A 19,519-nucleotide genomic window follows, 5' to 3' on the forward strand; every position below is an offset into this window, starting at 1 on the left:
TGGTAGGAAACAAGCATGCCCATGGCTTCTATGGTCCTGAGCACCCCATGGAGCCAGGCCAGGCCGGGCCATGACATCCTTTGGCATACCTGATAGGAGGTAGATTAGTGGGAGTGGGAATCTAGAGTCTATAAAGTTTAAGTCTCTGAGAAAATATACCTTCTTTTCTCTTCAAAAGAAATGAAATATGAAGTCTGTTGACCCAAAATATCTGTGAGCCTGCTTAATTAGTGCAGTGACATTTTCCTGACTGACTGCCAAATATGTGCTTAAAAGTGTGTTTTCAGATGTCTGTGGACTGCACAGAACTAATCTGGTAGCGTCTGGCTTAAGCCAACCAGCTCCACAAACGGATAGTCATGACCTTCACATGTGAGAGAAAACACCGTCATTTGAGTTTCTTATCAGGGCATCTGCCCTTCACTGTTTGTTTTCAGAAGGGAAAGAGAAGCACAGAGGAGGAGCCGGAGAGCCCTGGGAAAAGGGCTAGGCCCTGCACTAGGTGAGGGTGGCCGAGGGCAGGCCTCCACTTGTGCGGTGATCCTGACACCTGGGGCAGCAGAAGACATCCACAGAGTGAACTCCCAGCCCCCAGCCCCACCCAGTCCTGGGCAGAGGAGGGCGGCTATGAATGGGCTTTCCGTCATTCCGTACTTGCAGTGAAGTGTCAGTGCTGGAAGTTCTCGTCTACTGAGCTAGCAGGAAACACCCTCCGCCCACCTTGGAGACACCGTCCTTCTCTGTAGGTACACAGGGGCTCCCAACACACCCACAGCAGCTCTGCCTTTCCCCACGGTCCCCTGCGGCACTCAGTAGTAACAAGGGAGTTGTTACCCGCTGATGGCTTACAACGCTGAGCACTGATGAGTCTCTATCACCCAAAGCCCAGAGAAGGAACTTAGAAGAGAAAGGGGTAGACGACCTCCTCGGCAGCTTGGCTTGTGCAGCTACAGCCAAGAGACTGTTTACTAAGACCTGAACTACATCTGTCTCAACGGGTCGCACAACTTCTCCTTTATTCTTGACATGTGTCTCTCTCTCTTCAATTATATCCTGCCTTCTCTTGGCCTACAGCAACCACAACTTTTGAGGAGCTTGCCTCCTGCCCCCCCTTGTCCAATGGCACCTGTGTGTCCTCACCAAGACAGCTGATCCCATCTCCTTCGTAGCCTTCTGAGCACCTGCAGACATAACCGCCTTCAGTGTTGATGCACTCGGATGAGACGGCAGGACAGCTCGCGCCACCCAGCTCACATTCATCTATATCTGGGGGGGAAATCCGGACATGGGAAATGGTTAGGCCAGCAACAGTTCTCAACCTGTGGGTCATGACCCCCACAGGGGTCACAGATCAGATAACCCACATATCAGATATTTACATTACGATTCATAACAGTAGCAAAATTACAGCTATGAAATAGCAATGGGATAATTGTAGGGTTGGGGGTCACCACAACATGAGGAACTGTATTAAAGGAAGGTTGGGAACCACCGGTGTAGGCAATCCTGGAAATAAGTAACAAAAATGTAAGACTAAGCCTTTGTACAGTCAACCACTTGACTGCTAACAGGTACTGTGAGTGAATAAAATGCAAACCCTACATTTTAGATTTGAATTTCATTTCTCAATTAATTTTAATGAAGTTCTCACCTGTCCAAATAGCTAAGAACGTGTAAGTAAATTACTTCCTGCCCAAGTTTCAGATGACAAGGACTGACATTTTCTCAGGAATCACCAACTTACGATTTGAGGCTATCAATATAAAATTGAAATCCATCCGTCACAATCTATCTGTTTTACTGAAACATATAGACTAGGTTTCTTGGAGGAAAAGGTTCTATTTTTGTGAATTTATAAGTTTGACTTGAGCTCAAACTCATGCTTCTCTTGTGTCAACTTCATTTTTGCATTATTTTAATACAATATCAGTATAATATGAGGCAGTAGTATATGTAACTATGCTTATATGGCTCATTTCCTGTGTGCATAATACTTTTTTTCCCCAACATTGAATAATTTATTTAAATCTACTGATTTCTTAAGTCCTTGAGGAGATTTTTAGTCAGTAAAAGCAAAGAGAATGCTTCTGGCTCACGATTTTTCAAATTTGTGTATTTGGCCGTTGCTCTTACCAGAGCATAGGTTTCCGTGCCCAGCAAATCCTTCCAAACACTGACACACAGCAGCCTCTCCCTCTGAAACACAGCGAGCATGCCTGCCACATGCCTCAGGGCCACAGTCGTCTCCATCTGCAAACGTGAAAACCCCATGCAATTATTTCCCGTCTTCAGAGAAGAAAGTGGACCTCAACGTGCTGGACAGAACATCCCAGCATCTCCTTCCAGAAGTTCTTGTCCGGGCTAGCCTCCAAACAGAAAGAACTGGTTAGGTCAGTCCACCGTGTCTGTTTTACTGGATTCCAAAGACACATCTCGCTGCTTCCGTATGTTGCATTTTTTGTGTGCTTGCTACTTTCGCTTTGGTTTGGTTTGCTGGTTGTGGTTTTGCTGCCGCTCTGGCTAGCAGCAAGTAGCCAAGATTGGCCCTAACGTGAGACCCTCCTGCCTCATTCTTCCACATGCTGAGCTAAAGAAACCTCAATCTTAAAGAACCAGTAGGTGTTCAGAGAGCTCTGCGCAGACGTGTTTATAACTACTTTAAAGTATCTGCATATTTGACTTAAACGTGCCTAAAATAGACTCCAATTTTAAGAGGATTTCACCTAAAAATTCCCAACCATTGTGACATAAAAACGGCCCATCTATTGTCCCGAAACACAGACTTGTATGTGGCAAGCAGATCTCTTTATGGCAAAGAGATTGACTCACAGAAAGATTTATTATCAATTTACTAATATCACATTTCATATCTAATAGGATATATGTCTCAGTGAGTGCTTATTATCAAGATTTATGCACCGACTTGTAAACCTGCCGGCACTTCTGCAAAGTCAGAACCATACAAGTCGAATGCTGTAAGGGATCACCTCATTTCATACTCCATTGAAATGCAAATGCCCCGGGGACAGAGTTACATGTCAAGCCACAGACGTGAGCAAGCTTTTCTTTGTTTCTTGCCTTTCTGCTTTAAGTACTCGTGCATATAATCATTCCCCAAATGCCACCTACCACCTCCTTTTTTGAGCTGGAATATCTGCCATACCACACAGTCTATCAGCCCTCATCTATCTGGTCACTGGTAAGTTGGTTCACAGTGTACAGGAGAGATAAAAGGAAGCCTCCTGAGCTCGTTGGTAAATCAAAGGTTAAAAGTTCTAAGCTGGGTTCGGTCCCATGTGACTGCCGACACTGGGGTAATCCTGTTTTTGTCTTTCATATACTTAGCTACTTAACCAAGATCTCTCCTGTGTGAACACATGCCTTTCATGCTTGTTTGGTCACTCCCTGTCACTCACAGCTCAAGGTGGGGACATTCAAATAATGAGTTCCAAAGTCACAAGGCTGCTGAAAGCAGGAATGGACAGTATTCAAATCATACCAAATATAAGAAACCACTGCAAACTCGTCCTAAATTAGAATACAATCCAGGACTTTTGCAAACCTTGAGTCCCTTTGCATGATGGAAGGCAACAGATATGGAGTAGGAAGCATGGGCTACAACCCGAGTTCCTTCTGCGACAGGCCAGCTGTAGACACAGCGGCAATGCTCACCTTCTTCTCTATAATGCGAGCAGGGATTTCTGCCAGGGCTGCTGCTTTACATGTGTGTTGTAGAAATCCAAGAGAAAAAGTGACGGTTTAAAAAAATTCTCTGCAAGTTCAAATGGACTACACATATCTAAATACAGATGATAAAGAAGGGCATCGTCGGGGCTGTAGACTTGGCTCAGTGGCTAAGAGCACTTGCTGCTCTTGCAGAGGACCACGGTTTGATTTCCACGTCCATATGGATATGCACAGACACCTGTAACTCCAGTCTCAGAGGATCTGATAGGACCAGGCACCCATGGGGTGCACAGACATACACGCAGGAATACAGTCATACACATAAATAATTAAAACATTTTAACAATTACAAAGAAAGGCCTAGTGGTAGCTTAATACTTAGGATTGAGGGTGTAGCCCAGTGGTCCTAGCATGGGCAAAGCCTTGGGTTTGAGTACCAGCACTTAAAAAACAAAGCCCCAAGCACCAGAAGAAGCTCTGGTAACTAAACAATAAAAATAAAATTCACTCAGAGGTACCTAATGTGCACCCGGGTCCTACTGAGGGATAAAAATACAGTACTGCAGGATGCTGTCTGGCACTGTTTCTGAAGGCTAAGTGAACACAAAGGCAAACACAGACTATCCCGGAAGTCCTCACAGGTCTCTGATTGCATCATCACTCCTGGGCCCCGAACAGCCGTCAATGTACTCTTTGCAGTATCTTCATCTGGCAGTCTCTCTCTTCAGTATGTTAGAATATGCTCTAGGAGCACGGATGGATCCCTGCTGGGTTTGAAAGGGGGTCTCGAGCCCACTAATATTGATTGATAATGCTTTGATTAGACACCTTATTCTCACATTAAGCTGTGACCATGCAGACTGAGAGTATTTAGCATAGCCTGGTATCCCCAGCACTTAGTACAGTGTATGACAAAAAAAAAAAAAAAAAAAAAAAAAAAAGCCAAATAAATATATTTCTAGTGTGACACATTTTTCTGGCACTTCTTATTTTAACATGAATTGGTTATTCAATCATACTTTCTTTTTAAAAAAAACTCAAATATTTACTCGGGTGTGTTTGCATATATTCATGCTCATGAGTGTGCATGTGTAGGTGTGTGGAAGCCAGAAGTCGATGCTGGGTTCCTTCCTCAGTCATTTTCTACCTGATTGTTTTGAGTGAATGTCTCTCACTGTCCATGAGCTTGCTATTCCAGCTGGCTGGCTAGCCAGTCCCGGGAATCTTCCTGTATCCACGTCCCCAGCATGAGGGTGACAAGTGCAGGCTGCCACACATTTTCAAATGTGGGTTCTAATCCTAACCCAGGTCGTCATGTCTGTGGAACAAGCACTTTACCAACTGAATCATCTCTGCAGTCCTACATGATCATACTTTTCAGAATCTTTAGTCAAGTCACCAATTAATACACCTCAGTCTCAGTTTTTACATCTATAAAGTCACGGGACACAACATGAATCAAAAATTTAAAATATAATAAAAAACATAGTAAATACGAAAAGTTCATACAAATATTATCATTGTTACTAAAAATATATACATTTTATATCATATACTTTTAAAAATCACACTGTTGGAGCATACAGCCCTTGAGCCCTGTACATCTACTCTTCAGACTACAGAAGTCAGAGAAAGACTTCCATGAATATCTTCTCATTGAGTTTTCAAGCATTTTTTTTTGTCTTGTTTTGTTTTGATTTGGTTTTGGGAACAGGATTTTTCCGTGTAGCCCTAGCAGTCCTATAACTTCCTCTATAGACCAGGCTGGCCTCCAACTCAGAGATCCACCTGCCTCTCCGCCCCAGTGCTGGGATTAGAAGTGTGCACTTCTAATCTAATGGCAAAGAGTACATTGCCTGGGAGTGTTCAAACATTTTAAAAAGCTACAGACATCATGCTAATCCAAAATGTTCCTCAAGGGGCTGGGGAGATGGCTCAGTGGATAAAGTTAGGACCTCCAACATCCAGGTACACAGCAGGTGGGTGTGGTAGCCTCCCTAGAATCCCAGGATTTGGAAAATGGAGATGGGATTCTCTGGAACAAGCTGTGGGGTCAAGAGACCCTGTCTTAACATACAAAGTGGAAAGTGTGAAAGAAGACAACTGACATTAACTTCTATCCTCACATAAAATGTCCAAGCAAACATGTAAACAAACATACTACACACACATGTACATGTAAAATAAATGAGAAATATTTCTATCTATCTATCTATCGATCTATCTATCTATCTATCTATCTATCTATCTATCTATCTATCTATCTATCTTCATTAATTAAATGGTTCAAAGTCAAAATGAGCCACACTGAGTGAAGGGCAGTGAGCTGGGAAGACAGGGTGGGTTTTGTGGGGTGGCTACCCACCAACTCCATAGTTCCCCAGTTTTCTTGAGTGACAGTAGCAGGAAGCACTAGTTAGAAGGACTTAGAGTGTGGAGATAAACAGAAAATACAGGACAGCCTCGAGAGGGCCTGGAACCTATTCCAATGGGCCCCGACTGTCTCTGCCCTAGGGTATTTATAGAGACACCAAGGGGTGGAACAAAAGACCTCCCCCCAGCACAGCCAAGTGCAGACCATCTCAGACACCTGCACTCAGGTCTGTGGTCCAATCATCTTCTCTATGCAGACCTGCTGGGTAAAGCCACTAGGAACCTGAAAATCGGCTCCCAAAGGGTTTGCAGTAGCTCTAGGGCTCATCTGAAAACTACTTGCCTTATGAGCAAACACAGAACATAATAGACTCAGGTTCCCTAAAGTTGTTACATACTGAACAAATTATTTGACATTCTGCTGATAAGTGTGCAGCATAGACAAGGAATTCTAACATTTTCTGTTTATGGAGTTTCAGCAGTAATTAAAGTAACCAATTAATATTGCTCATCGGTGGTTGCTATCAACTTTTCACAATGGCTGGATAGAGCAAGTACTGTCCACAGGAGGGATGGATGGGGAAACACTCGAGGCTCTTCTATCCTAACTGTCACCTCTGTTTCCCACTACACTTTAAGCCTCAAGGCTCTCAACGTGTCCAGGTCAAGTCAAAGCCAATAGAGCTGCACATGCTTTTCAGAAGAGGAGGAGCCGAGTCTGAGGTTGGGCTGCAGTAGACTTGGCCAATGTGGTGGTAGAGAGCAGGAGCAGGGAACTTCTCACCGGTAGAATGGAAGCTGTTAGAACCAGAGCTGTCTGGGAGAACTCACCGTTCACACCTGACACCGTGATTTCAGCCACTAAGGTGTGTTGGGATTCTGTGCTGTTACCTTCTGGAGCTTCAGCCTTAGCTAAGCTGCCCGACGAGGTGGCCTCTTTACCTAGCTCAGTGCGGTCACCTGTGGGACAAGAGGCTCAATTAGCTAAGCCTTTCCATTCCAAGGACAGTTTGATTTAATTGACATCGATAGCGACTCATTGGTTACCAGTTCAGACTCGCTTTATTAAGATAGAAAGAAATGGGCAGGGTCTTTCAGATAAAGAACAACATTCATATGCCAAACTCCTTCTGAATATAATCAGCTCAGAATCACAGACCACAATAACAGGAAGTTGGGAGGGCATCTCTCCTCAACCAGCCATTTTTTTTTTTTTTTTTTTGGTGGTGGGGGGGTTGGTTTTTGGTTGTTCTATGGGGTTTCTCTGTGTAACTGCCCTGACTGTCCTGGAACTTGCTCTGTACACCAGGCTGGCCTCGAACTCAGAGATCCACCTGCTTCTGTCTCCTGAGTGCTGGGATTAAAGGCGTATACCACCATCACCCGGCTCCCAAACCATCTTTTATATTAGCTCCTTCCTTATAATAGCCTGACTTAATTGTATTTTTAAAGTTGATGTGTGTAAAAAGCCATAGAGTAACACAGCTCACTGCTCCCAAAGAGGAGGAGATGGATTCCCCAAGGCAGCTTGGTTGTGCTAGACAGACCCTTGGTTCCCGCTGCAGGATCCGCAGCATGAGGGCTCCTGCATCACAGTGGAACACTCCTCTCCCGCCATGTGCACACCAGTACTGACACAGCAAGGCAGTGGGGGAAAGATGGTGGTGTAAGCAAAGGAATGACACCAACGTTCACCAAGAGCTGAGGCCTCCACTACCCGCTCTGTGCCCTCACAGTAAAAACAAGAACGTGAGACAGCAGGGATTGCTAATTTTTAGATCTCCCGGCCATTAACGCTGGAATTTTCCTACTCTAAATAACAAAATGAGTAAGACACATGAAAGACTTCTGCTTCCTACTGAAGTTATGACAGTTGCCAAGAGAAGCATACGAGTCATGTTTAAGTGGTGAGCTGAAATCCTCCCTCTCTCCATTCAACATGATTAATCTGAAAGAATGATGGACAGGCAAACCATGGGTGTCTGCCAAGACCTTCCTCAAAAATGAATGAAGGGAGCCTGCCATTTCAAAAGAAACAGCTGGCAGCATCTGTTTCACATGTTGGATTCCTCACTGCAGGTAAGTTTTAAGAGACTAGGGCCTGGGCAGTTCTGACGGTAGCCAACTAACAATATTCCCTGCAAAGCTGATAAACAGCACACCTTTCAAAGGGCTGTGAAGTGACCCCCCTACACCCCAGCCTTTCCAACTCCATGCCTCTGAGAAGTCACGTGCGCTTCACAGCCCTCAACCAAAACAGCACAGAAGTGGACATGAGACCCCGGCTGCTGTCTGTTCCACTAGATAAAGACAAAAATGTAAAACACTATTGTTTTGTGTGTTGGAAGTATATGTACTTAGTTATTATTATAAAACATGCTATGCTGAGAAATATTAGGCTAATTATTAATGTCATTTGAATTGAGATTAAATGTTTCAATATCCTAAGAACCGATAAATGTAATCCACATATACAAAACCCCTTCCTTTTAAGAACATAAAGGAGTTCTGAATCTAAGAGGTATGAAACTATTATCCTAAGGCAACAAATTAATAGGGGAAAAACATCTGAAAACCCAATATCCAACTCCATTCCATGGACAGAGCAATCCATTCACTGTATCAACCCGCCACTTAACATATATTTATAACATGCACACCAAATAATTATGCACTTTTTAAGAAGGCTTAACAAAATATAAATTATCTTTGGCACATTTTTGGTAGGAAAACACCAAAAGATGACTCCAGATATGCCTAGTTTGGGCATGCACTGAAGGCAGAAAGGTCATCCGTCATGCAGAGCTTACTCTCCCAGCCTCTCTCTCGGCTGTCGCTTGGAAAGACGTGGATCAGGAGGAGCCTCCTCGGTATTTGCCTCCTACACTTGTTTGATACTGTTAAGTCATTTCTGCAAAGGACTCAAGTTTCCCTATTAAGACCTAGAGTGTGGGAAGATTGCCTTTCACAACCCCTAATATTAAGAACATAACATTTCTAAACAAACTGTCTCTAAACATCGTTATGAGGTGGTACAATGTGGACATTTAGTTCTAAGCCTCAGCACACCCCATTACAAGCAGGGTAGAATGTAAGCTTAGAGCCTTCACAAATAGAAGTCAATCTAACTTAGTCTATAATGAGGGACAAAACTCACTGGGAGATGGGCGAGGAAACCCAAGCACACAGCATTCCTGAAGACATGGGAGCACTTAATAATACAACACATTAGAACCGTCAAAAGCAGAAGCATGGATGTCCCACTTCAGGGAGCCCGGGTGAGACAATTCAGTTGCACAGTGTGCCAGTATCTAATTACCCTTCTGAGCAAGGCACATTTTCCCATCCTGGGCTTTCAGAAAACCTTCTCGACACAAACACTGAGCAGTCCCCAAGCTCTCTTGGCAAATGTGTTCACAGCCACCGTTCTTGTGTATGCAGGGGTCTGCACCTAGCAGAGAAGACAGAGAAGGTGTGGCTGGGTCTGGAGAAGTCAAGGATGGAGCTGATGTAAGTCAAAGACATCTCTGGGTGAGAACTCAGCCTAGAACTCTCTCACAGGAGATCCTACAAGGAGGCCCTGATTCTAAGACATCTCAGAATGTTACCTTTTAAGTATTGCTGACCATAGCTAGTAGTTTAGTTTGTAAAGCCCTTAGTCAGGCATGATTCCTATTTCCTGACCCATGATCTACCAAAATCCAGACTCAGAGATCTTCAGGAGGAGGAGCTGCTGCAGAGAGCTGAGTGACTGACTCCTCCTTGGCTTGCTGCTGGCTGCTGCTCATTACCTGGCATGTGGGGGTGAGGGGGGCCCAAGTAAGGGTAAAGTTTCCACTGCAAAAATCTAAGTTGTCTGAATCAATAACTATTAACACCTATTGTTTCTATTTGGTGCTAAGAATTCCAAATGGGACTTTCCTTCAACTTGGCTGTTTATACTTTGTGGTAATCTCTATATATTTCTATTATCATCTATAGCTATTTATCTATCCATCTTTCTATCTGTCTGTCTGTCTTTCTATCATCTATCTATCTATCTATCTATCTATCATCTATCTACTATGGAAAAAAATCTAAATTGCTTATCTTTTTGTTTAATTTTATTTATTTTTATGTGCATTGGTGTTTTGCCTGCATGTATGTCTGTGTGAGGGTGTTAGGTCCCTTGGAACTGACATTACAGACAGTTGTGAGCTGCCATGTGGGTGCTGGGAATTGAACCCAGGTCCTCTGGAAGAGCAGCCAGTGCTCTTAACTCCTGAGCCATCTCTCCAGCCCCCTAAACTGCTTATCCTTATTTGTATAACCCAAGAGTCTTTGAAATGTAGCAAGTGAGTAAAATGGAGCCCGGGGAGGGATGTGGCTGGGGGGGAGGGGGGGGGAGATAAAGTCCAGATGACTAAAATCACCACATTAGGGATGAAGCACAAACTACCAAACTACCAAGCCTGTCTGGGTTTTGATCCCAACAATGCCCAAATCTCAGAAAATCTTAACATTTATGCAGACAGATGGGAAAAAAAAAATCACAAAATCCCCTCCGCCCCCACTGCCTGCTACCATTGGTTATCATGGCCACAGACTCGGGGGCAGGAGGGCCTGTGGGACTTCTCCAGTGTACCTGGTTTTGCCAATGGATGGACCACAACCAGTGACGAGGGCCTCAGCATGCTGCCTTGGAGACGTACCCTATTTTGGCCAGTCCTCTTGTTCACCCTTATTACCGATGGGATAGCCCAATCCGAGAACCACACGTGATCCTCAAACACGGCTACAGCAAATGGGTGACCTGGAAGCAATTAGAAAGGCCATTCAGTACAGACAGGTTCTCTTCACAGGGGGCGTTTATAAGGGGACAAAGCTTAGAACCACCACACTACACCATGGGTGGCTGCTGACCTACAAGGGTCTTAGCAGCACCGAGGAGGAGGCCAGTGTGGCAATGTTCGGTGCTCGTCTGCCACAGACTGAGCTGGAGTGTGTTTCCTGCTGCTCCTTGGTCCGGGTTCCCCTGTCATGTGAATGGCTGTCATAAGCAGTAGAATAATATAGGTGACTGAACAAGTGACTTTCGAAATGGCCATCTCCATCTCTGTTTTCCGAGTCTGTCTCTCCCGGCTGCTCTCTACTCTTACACATCATCCTCCCTTACTTCCCCCAGGCCTATGCTGCCAAGAATGATCCTGTCTCTTCACATTCACTCTCCTTACCAAGCTCAGCCTATTGGCACCCCACCTGCTGTACCAATGCTCCCCACCCCTTATCCCGAGAGCCTGTCTCCTATTATCTGCTGCCTCCATTTCCATAGCTCCTATTGAACATCTAGTAGGCTGCCTTCTGAGCCCTCCTCAACCAAAGGCACCTCGGCAGGCCCCTGGAACTGCCGTGAGCAGGGCCTCAAGTACAGGCAAATACCACACACTGTCTCAAGCAGTTAGACACCAGAGTGAAGGAGACATACAGTCAGAAGCTTTCATTATGGTTCCTCACAGTCACCAGGTAAACGAATGTCTCCCCCATGTGGTGGAAAACTCAAACGATTCCTCATGGCCACAGAGAGTGTCCTCCACGTTAGCACTATCGACCAGCCTTATCATTCATTTTGGCCTCTAGTCCTTTGTCCCAAAGTAAAACCACAAATGCAGCATGGGAATTTCTTTTATGTGACTGGTGTTCTTTTTATTGTGGTTAGAAGACACAGAACACAAATCTACCACCTTAGCCTCCATGTACAGTTGAGCTAAGTGCTCACATACTGCTGTGCAACCAATCGCTAGAATTCTTGCATTTTGAAAACCTGGAACTCTGTGCCACCTTCCCCCAGCTCCTGAGAAATTCTATACCACCTTGTGTTTTCATGCGGCTGCCTACTCAGGATTACCGTAGGCAAGTGGGAGTGTCCAGCTATTGGCCTTTGTATTCATGTAGCATAATGTCCTTAAAGTTCGTTCATCTGAAACATGTGTTAGAATTAGCTCCTATGTTTCCACAAACACATTAGACACACTCTTCCTTACCTTAAGGCAAACAGCCACAACTAACTGCACTTTAAAGATGAATTCATTCAATCTTTTCATTAAAAATCCTGAGCTGTTGGGGCTGGAAAGACAATTCAGTGGTCAAGAGCACTGGCTACTCTTCCACAGGACTCCTAGCACCAATATGGCACCTCAAAACTGTCTAGTTCCACAGGGTACAGTGCCTCTTCTGGCCTACCATGGGCACCAGGCAAACATGCTGGCAAAACACCCCTACACACATAAGATTAAAAGAGGAAGGAAATCTTAAACTGGCAATTGAGAAAACACCATATGTATTGCAGTAGACGGCGCTCTAGTATAGGAATGATTAAACGTAACATTACTATTAATTAAACATAACATTATTTAATATTGCTCTTCAGGAGAAAATTGCACTATTCATATTGTAATAGCCCTTGAAATCATAAAATATATGCTAAAGGGCTAAAGGGTTATCTCAGCTGGTGAAGCGTGTGCCTATCATGTACAAAGCTCTGTTTAATCTCCAACACCATCTAAATTGGGTGTGGGAATATGCCTATCATCTTAGCACTCTGGAGGTGAAGGCAGGAGGGTCAGAAGTTCAAGGTCATCCTCTACTATATAGTAAGTTCAAATCCATCTTGGGATACATGACACCCTGTCTCAAAAATAAATAAAGTATTAGATGCTACCCTTTTTCATCCAGAATGTGATGTTTTTACATTCTGGTTAAGAATGTTCATATATCTACCTCTTATAATGAAGCTATAGTTTTATTTAATTGGGAAGCATTTAAAAAAATAAAGTATAGCTCCTCCATTAGACTCCATTACAGCAGTTGTATTTGTTTTAACCACATCTCCATTACCTATGAGAAATCAATGACTCTCTGTCGAGTGGACAGATGAGGTCCAACGATAAATGTGAATATCATTTTAACAATCTTAGAAATGTACACAATTTAAGTATTTTTCTTCCTCTATTTCAAGTTATAATACCTAGAAAATTATTGTCTCTAAACTAAATAGAACTGGCAAAATAACTCTTTTGTCAGCTCTTTCCTAAATGAGACTGATTTTTGATCCTCCTAACCAGTGTCTCAATCCCTAAACTTCCTCTGACACTGCCAGGTTCTCATCTTTCCTTACACAAACCTGCTATCAGCCCCTCTCTAATTTTTATTCATAATGTTTCATACTGTCGTCTAGTATTTCACTTTTTAATAACAAGGTAGTTCGGGCCTTCTGATGTCTGGATCACCACTGTAACTTGCACATCGATTTCCTTCTCTCTAGACTTCAATCTGACCACTGCACTAAGATCTAGGTATCACTTCAGGAAATACCAATCTTGTCACATATAGCTCTTGCTCAACAACACTTACTGTTTCCTTAGTAAATCCAAAATTAGGCTTTATCTGGTAGTTCTATTTACCACATGGCCCAGTTCAAAAGGTTCTGGCAGACCCCCTGAGTCCAGAGGAATTTCTCACTGCATACTGTATTTGTACTTCTCTTTTATAGGCGTGTGTGTGTGTGTGTGTGTGTGTGTGTGTGTTTCTGTGTATTATCTGTGTGTGAATGTGTGTGGGTCCCTGCAGAGGCCAGAGGAGGGTGTCAAAACCCTTGGAGCTGGAGTTATAGGTGGTTATGAGCTGCACTAAACCATCTCTCCAGCCTCTGGCTTGACGTTTTAAAGATATTTATGAAAATGTATGACTTCCCATGAAGAATCTGAAAATGCAACAGGGGAGAAAACTTCCTCAATTAATCTTTCTTTGCCCATGTTTACAACTGACATTCATTAATTCCTGAAAGTGATATTATCACTGTTATGGAATGCCAGATTAAAAAGACAGAAAAAATAAAATTTTTATTCTTAAATAAGTTAGAAAAAAATAAGATTTTCACTTTCATTTGGGAAAAAAAGTGATGATTATACAACACTACATTTTATTCATTATTCAAGCATTCAGGTAATAATCCTTCTATTTTATAATTCCTGGAGAAGTCTGTCTCTGTAGCCTGGGTAAATGTGTACATACATGTACACACATCCAAGATTTAACACCCATCAGCACTCAATCAAGATGAAGAAGTTGGAGGCTGGAGAGACCGCCCAGCTGCCAAGAGAAAGTGCTGCTCTTGCAGATCTTACGTGTGGTTTCCAGTACTCACATCCACAACCACCTTCAACTCCAGCTCCAAGGGACCTGACCCCCTCTTCTGGCCTTTGTGGGTACCTGCACTCATATGTACACATTCCCAAACACATACATATGTGCACATAATTTTAAAAAATAATAGAATGACTAAAAGAAAGATGAAAAAAATCATCCACCCCAAAGTCTCACCTACATCGTTCTGGGCAAGTCTTCGGCGTTTAGAACCATCCAGATTGGCCATTTCAATCACAGACTGTTTGGTGTCACACCAATACAAAGTGTCTGTTAAGTAGTCAATCGTGATTCCGCTGGGCTCCAACAGATCAGAGCTGGCTATCAGCAGTCGGCCGGAACCCTGAAGGGAAGAGCTTTCAATCCGTGGATACATCCCTGCATCTGTCCAGAATAGTCTCCTTCAATCAAGAAAACTCACAAGTCAAATTTGCATGAAAAGCTCTATTCTTTCAACACCGAAATGTCAATATAAATCATTTTAGGGCACACAGAGTGGTACACTAAGCACGTAAAAGGAGGAAAATGCAGCAAAAAGCATGTGAAACAATTAAAAACAAAACCAAGGAAAATCCTCAATTATCTGTAGAAGTCCTCATCTGTAGAAAGCATCTTGGACAAAAAATGGGATCAGATCATTAGATGGAAAAGAAATTAATATTTAAAATTGTAGAATATTACTAATAAAATTTGTACCTGAATGAACAGTATTAAATTAACAGCAAAATGCAATCGATCTGGTAGCTCATCTTTTTGTTTGTTTGGTTAGTTGGTTTTGGTTTTGGTTTTGTAAGACAGTGTTTCTCTGCATAGTCCAGGTTGTCCTGGAACTTGTTCCATTGACCAGGCTGGTCTCAAACTCAGAGATCCACCTGCCTCTGCCTCCTGAGTGCTGGGATTAAAGGGATGTGCCACCACTGCCCAGCTTAATAGCTCATTCTTATATTATGCCCATATTAAACTACAATAAAAAGAATAGTGTGTTTATCTGTTTCCTGGATTTATACAAGGTGTTGTACCTACTAAGACAGTTTTAACTTTCATGAACTAGACACATTTTTCAAAAATATCAATATGGTTTAATACCTAGTTGGCTCATTTGGAGATGGTTTCTCATTGTTTTAACCATTTGATTGGCTCTCAATCAATTACCAGTTACGACCAGCACATCATCCAGAGACTACTAGAACATATCCATGAAAAATGAAACAGGATCAGTTTTCTCTTTGCTTTTTAGCAACTCTGAAGAAACTCTTTATTCTCCTTAATTCTCCAGCCTCAAACCAGAATGTGATGCTGATTCATGGTTAGTAGCATAGAATCTACCACTCTTTCATAATTCATATTGCTGCTTATCTGATTCCAGAAATGACCTATTATTTGAGGTCATTTCAAGGTTTTTCTAAATAAAGTTGTAAGTCAATACTCTTAATACTCTTAATTTCATTTTCTTCTCAAGAAACAATAATGTAGTTTTTTTTTTTTTTTTTTTTTTTTTTTTTTTTTTTTTTTTTTTTGAGACAGGGTTTCTCTGTGTAGCTTTGCGCCTCTCCTGGAACTCACTTGGTAGCCCAGGCTGGCCTTGAACTCACAGAGATCCGCTTGGCTCTGCCTCCCGAGTGCTGGGATTAAAGGTGTGCACCACCACCGCCCGGCAATGTAGATTTTTAAATAAAGGATTTAAAAAATGTATGTATATGAGTGTTTTGGTATGTCTATACATAACATTTCATGCCTGGTACCTGTGGAGGCAAAGAGAGGTCATTGGATCTCCTGGAACTGGAGTTACAGATGGTTGTGTGCTGTAGAATATTATTTTAAGGCATGTTACTTTTGTTTATGTTGCATTTGTTTAACTCTGTGAAGCTGTGTTACTTTGCCTGTCTAAAACACTTGATGGTCTAAGAAAGAGCTGAACGGCCAATAGCAAGGCAGGAGAAAGGATAGGTGAGAATATATAGGAGAAATCTGGGAGGAAAAGGAGAAGTTGCCAGAGGAGGAGGAGGAGGACATCAGGGGCCAACCACTCAGCTACACAGCCAGACAGAGAATAAGAGTGAAAGTAAGATTACAGAAGTAAGAAAAGGAAAACGTCCAGAGGCAAAAGGTAGAAAGGGTAATTTAAAGTTAAGAAAAGCTGGCTAGAAACAAGCCAAGCTAAGGCCAGGCATTTATAATTAAGAATAAACCTCCATGTGTGATTTATTTGGGAGCTGGGTGGTGGGCCCTGTAAAAGAGCAAAGAGTAAAAACAACCAACAACAGTTGTGAACTGCTGTGTGGTTGCTGAGAATTGAACCTGGGTCCTCTGGAAGAGCAGTCAGTGCTCTTAACCATGGAGTCATCTCTCTAGTCCTGACAACATAAGATCTTTAAGGAAAGTACACTCGTGGTCTTAAGTCTAATTGTTTAATGAGGACCAAGAGCTGAGGAAGAAATGTTGTTAATCATCCTGGTTCTGAATATCTGAACAAAATTCACAGATATTCTTGGCTTCTGACTGCACTGACTCCCTGTAGTCTTAGCACAAACTTGAGCACCTTAGATGTGAGTATCTTAGACATGAGCATGGCCATGAGCACCTTAGATGTGAGTATCTTAGACATGACCATGGTCATGAGCATCTTAGATGTGAAAAGGGCACAAGCTCAGCATTTGGTGCCTTCTTTTCATAAATACCTACTTGGCCTTTGGATGCACAGCTATTCCTCGTGGCTTCGAGATGTTCTCCTTGATGATTATTTGACGATGCTTCCCACTCAGATCACTCCCTCCAATGAAAGACTTCCTAAAAGGTATTTAATGTAAGTGGGGAGGTATTATATCAACATTACTCTTCAAATAAAATTACTCCTTTTCTCATGCCGATACATAGACGTTCTCTCTCTCTCTCTCTCTCTCTCTCTCTCTCTCTCTCTCTCTCTCTCTCACACACACACACACACACACACACACACACACACACACACACTCATAAAGTTAGTACCAGCAAGCACTCCACACAAAAGTTCTATTGATTTAAAATACAGCCAGGCAGTGGTGGCGCATGCCTTTAATCCCAGCACTTGGGAGGCAGAGGAAGGCGTAGCTCTGAGCTGGAGACCAGTCTGGGCTACAGAGAGAGTTCCAGGACAGCCATGGTGGCACAGAGAAACCCTGTTTCAAAAAACCAAAACCAACCAACCTAACAAAAAACCCAGTTAACTAGCACTTCATGTGGATCCCAGGCACAGGACAGGGTAAAGGGGGACTGTGTCAGCAGCCTGGCAGAGACAAAGCCAAAGTGTGAATATTTAGTCTCTTTTGCTTCAAAACCTCCCAGCTCCTGCTGGAACTCAAAGAAGCCAGAGACTAGGAGGCCAGAATAGCGGGTCATAGACCATAGGAGGAGGGGACAAACCAGCATAAGGACAGCAGGGGAGATGTAAGTAGGCTTCAGTTTTCTTCCATGTTGCTCTAGGGCAGATGGAGCATACCAGTCAACCCTTCTCCATCACTTCACTTCCCATGGTTTCAGTTCCTTTGGATCCCTAGTCTACTCTTCCCTGGTGGGAGGGAAGGAATTCTGCAGGTGTGATGGGGGTAATGAAATCATCCTCTCTGATCTCACCATTCCATCACTTAGAAGTTTCAACTGCCTGGAGCAGAAGTTATGCAGTGAGAATTGAGCTCCCTGTGGTGCTGTTCAGGCAGAAAGTGAAGCTGAGACCCAAGGGCTGGTGGTAAGAAAGCCAAGACCCAGGGACAACTAATTTGTTCTGATCCTCCACAGGCTGGGCAAGAGTCACCCATCAGGAGTGCCCCAAGGAACAAGCACACATGTATCTTTACCTTTATGGTCCAACTAACTTTAGGAGCCAGGATTCCTTAATATTAATTAATAAGTGTGCAGAATTATCAGTGTGTCATGCTCATTTGAATCTGTCTTTTTCTCATTCAATATGGCCACTCCTTTTTGGTTTTTCATTGACTTAGAGTTGTCATGTAATCTAATACCTAGGATTAAAGTCTCAGTTATTTCTATCAGATTTCTAGCTAATATCAAGGTTTTTAAACTACAAGTCTCTCATTTCCAGGCAAATGAAAGGTTTTGTTTAAGCAGCTGTCTTTGGAGGGGAGAGGACTTAAGGACGGTTTGTTTTTGCTGGAGTCAACGTGCTGGGGAGTCTGAGGTCTGGTTCTGCAGGCTCCAGCTGTGCCCATCTACCTCCTGAAGGCACTACCTGGGCAGTGGGCACTAATCACACACTGGGAAAATTAGAGGTGCCTCCTGAATGCAGGGAAATGAGAAGAGAGTTACCTCAGAAGAGCAGAGGGATGTTGACATCTGTGCTCCTGATAAACGTTTACACTTCTGAGAACAACCACACACTAGCCCTGTTATTAGCTACAGCTGACACAGAAAATCTCCTTTTAAGTAGGTTCAACATGGAGAAGGCTGTGATTATGATGGCTATAACTGTTTCGGCAGGAGTTGATTTACATTTGTTACCTGATGCTGGGTGTCACCCATTCTGATGCTGAGTGGAGGGGACAGGACCTCTGTCTGAAGGTTTTGTGGTACTGGGGGTAGTGGGGTTTGAACTCTGGGCCTTCACATGTGAAGTGCATGCTCTACCCCAAGCAGTACCCCAAGCTCATTTCTGTGGTGACTCAGGGAACCTTGAGTTCGCTGCTTAATCTTGGGAAAGTTATTTTAGCACTCTGATTATAAATTCTCTTGATCTTTAAATTAGAGATCTGAAAGCAGACCTTGCTGGGACTTAATAGTATCCTGGATGGAATGCTCTTAGTACAGTAGCTGGTATACTGTCATTATTTAATAGACAGATACATGAACAGGAAAAGAGAGAACGACAAGCTAACTAAGCAAATGAGTACAGAGCCATGCTCAACCTGGACACGGAAAGAGCATTCCATCGGTAACTGCACACTACACTGTACATCAGGCTCACTGTGAAGAACCTGTTTGCTTCCTGTAACCAGATTTTCTGTACATAGCATAGCAGAGCACAAGTACATGAGCCTGCTCCCTGGGACTCCGAGTTGGAGCTGCCATTCTTCCAGATGTGAAACCCTAATTCATTTTCGTTTCCTTGAACACGGCTACACAGGTTGCAGACGCTCAGAACGGCCACCACTCTGTGGTTTTCAGTTCTTTGGAAGAAATACTCAAGAGCGCAGGACATCTATCATCTTGTATGGAGTCTGGTTCATGCTTCTCTCTGAGAAGCAGGAGGTGGGTTCTCTTTAGCACCACACAGGAGGCAGCCCCTTTC

The 19,519-nt window shown here is 43.3% G+C and overlaps 1 protein-coding gene across 1 annotated transcript in view; it reads right to left on the reverse strand.

Moving 5' to 3' along the window:
• Egf (epidermal growth factor) overlaps positions 1–19,519 on the reverse strand; it is a 79,296-nt gene that overhangs the window by 16,078 nt on the left and 43,699 nt on the right. The window contains exons 12-18 of the mRNA XM_059266223.1: positions 16,924–17,028; positions 14,419–14,642; positions 10,685–10,852; positions 9,380–9,511; positions 6,892–7,020; positions 2,134–2,250; positions 1,141–1,266 (exon numbers count right to left, since the gene is read on the reverse strand). Of these exons, the coding sequence (XP_059122206.1) occupies positions 1,141–1,266; positions 2,134–2,250; positions 6,892–7,020; positions 9,380–9,511; positions 10,685–10,852; positions 14,419–14,642; positions 16,924–17,028 (1,001 nt within the window). The remainder of the gene's footprint in view (positions 1–1,140; positions 1,267–2,133; positions 2,251–6,891; positions 7,021–9,379; positions 9,512–10,684; positions 10,853–14,418; positions 14,643–16,923; positions 17,029–19,519) is intronic.

Source organism: Peromyscus eremicus, chromosome 6, assembly GCF_949786415.1.
Source record: "Peromyscus eremicus chromosome 6, PerEre_H2_v1, whole genome shotgun sequence".
NCBI classification, from domain to species: Eukaryota; Metazoa; Chordata; class Mammalia; order Rodentia; family Cricetidae; genus Peromyscus; species Peromyscus eremicus.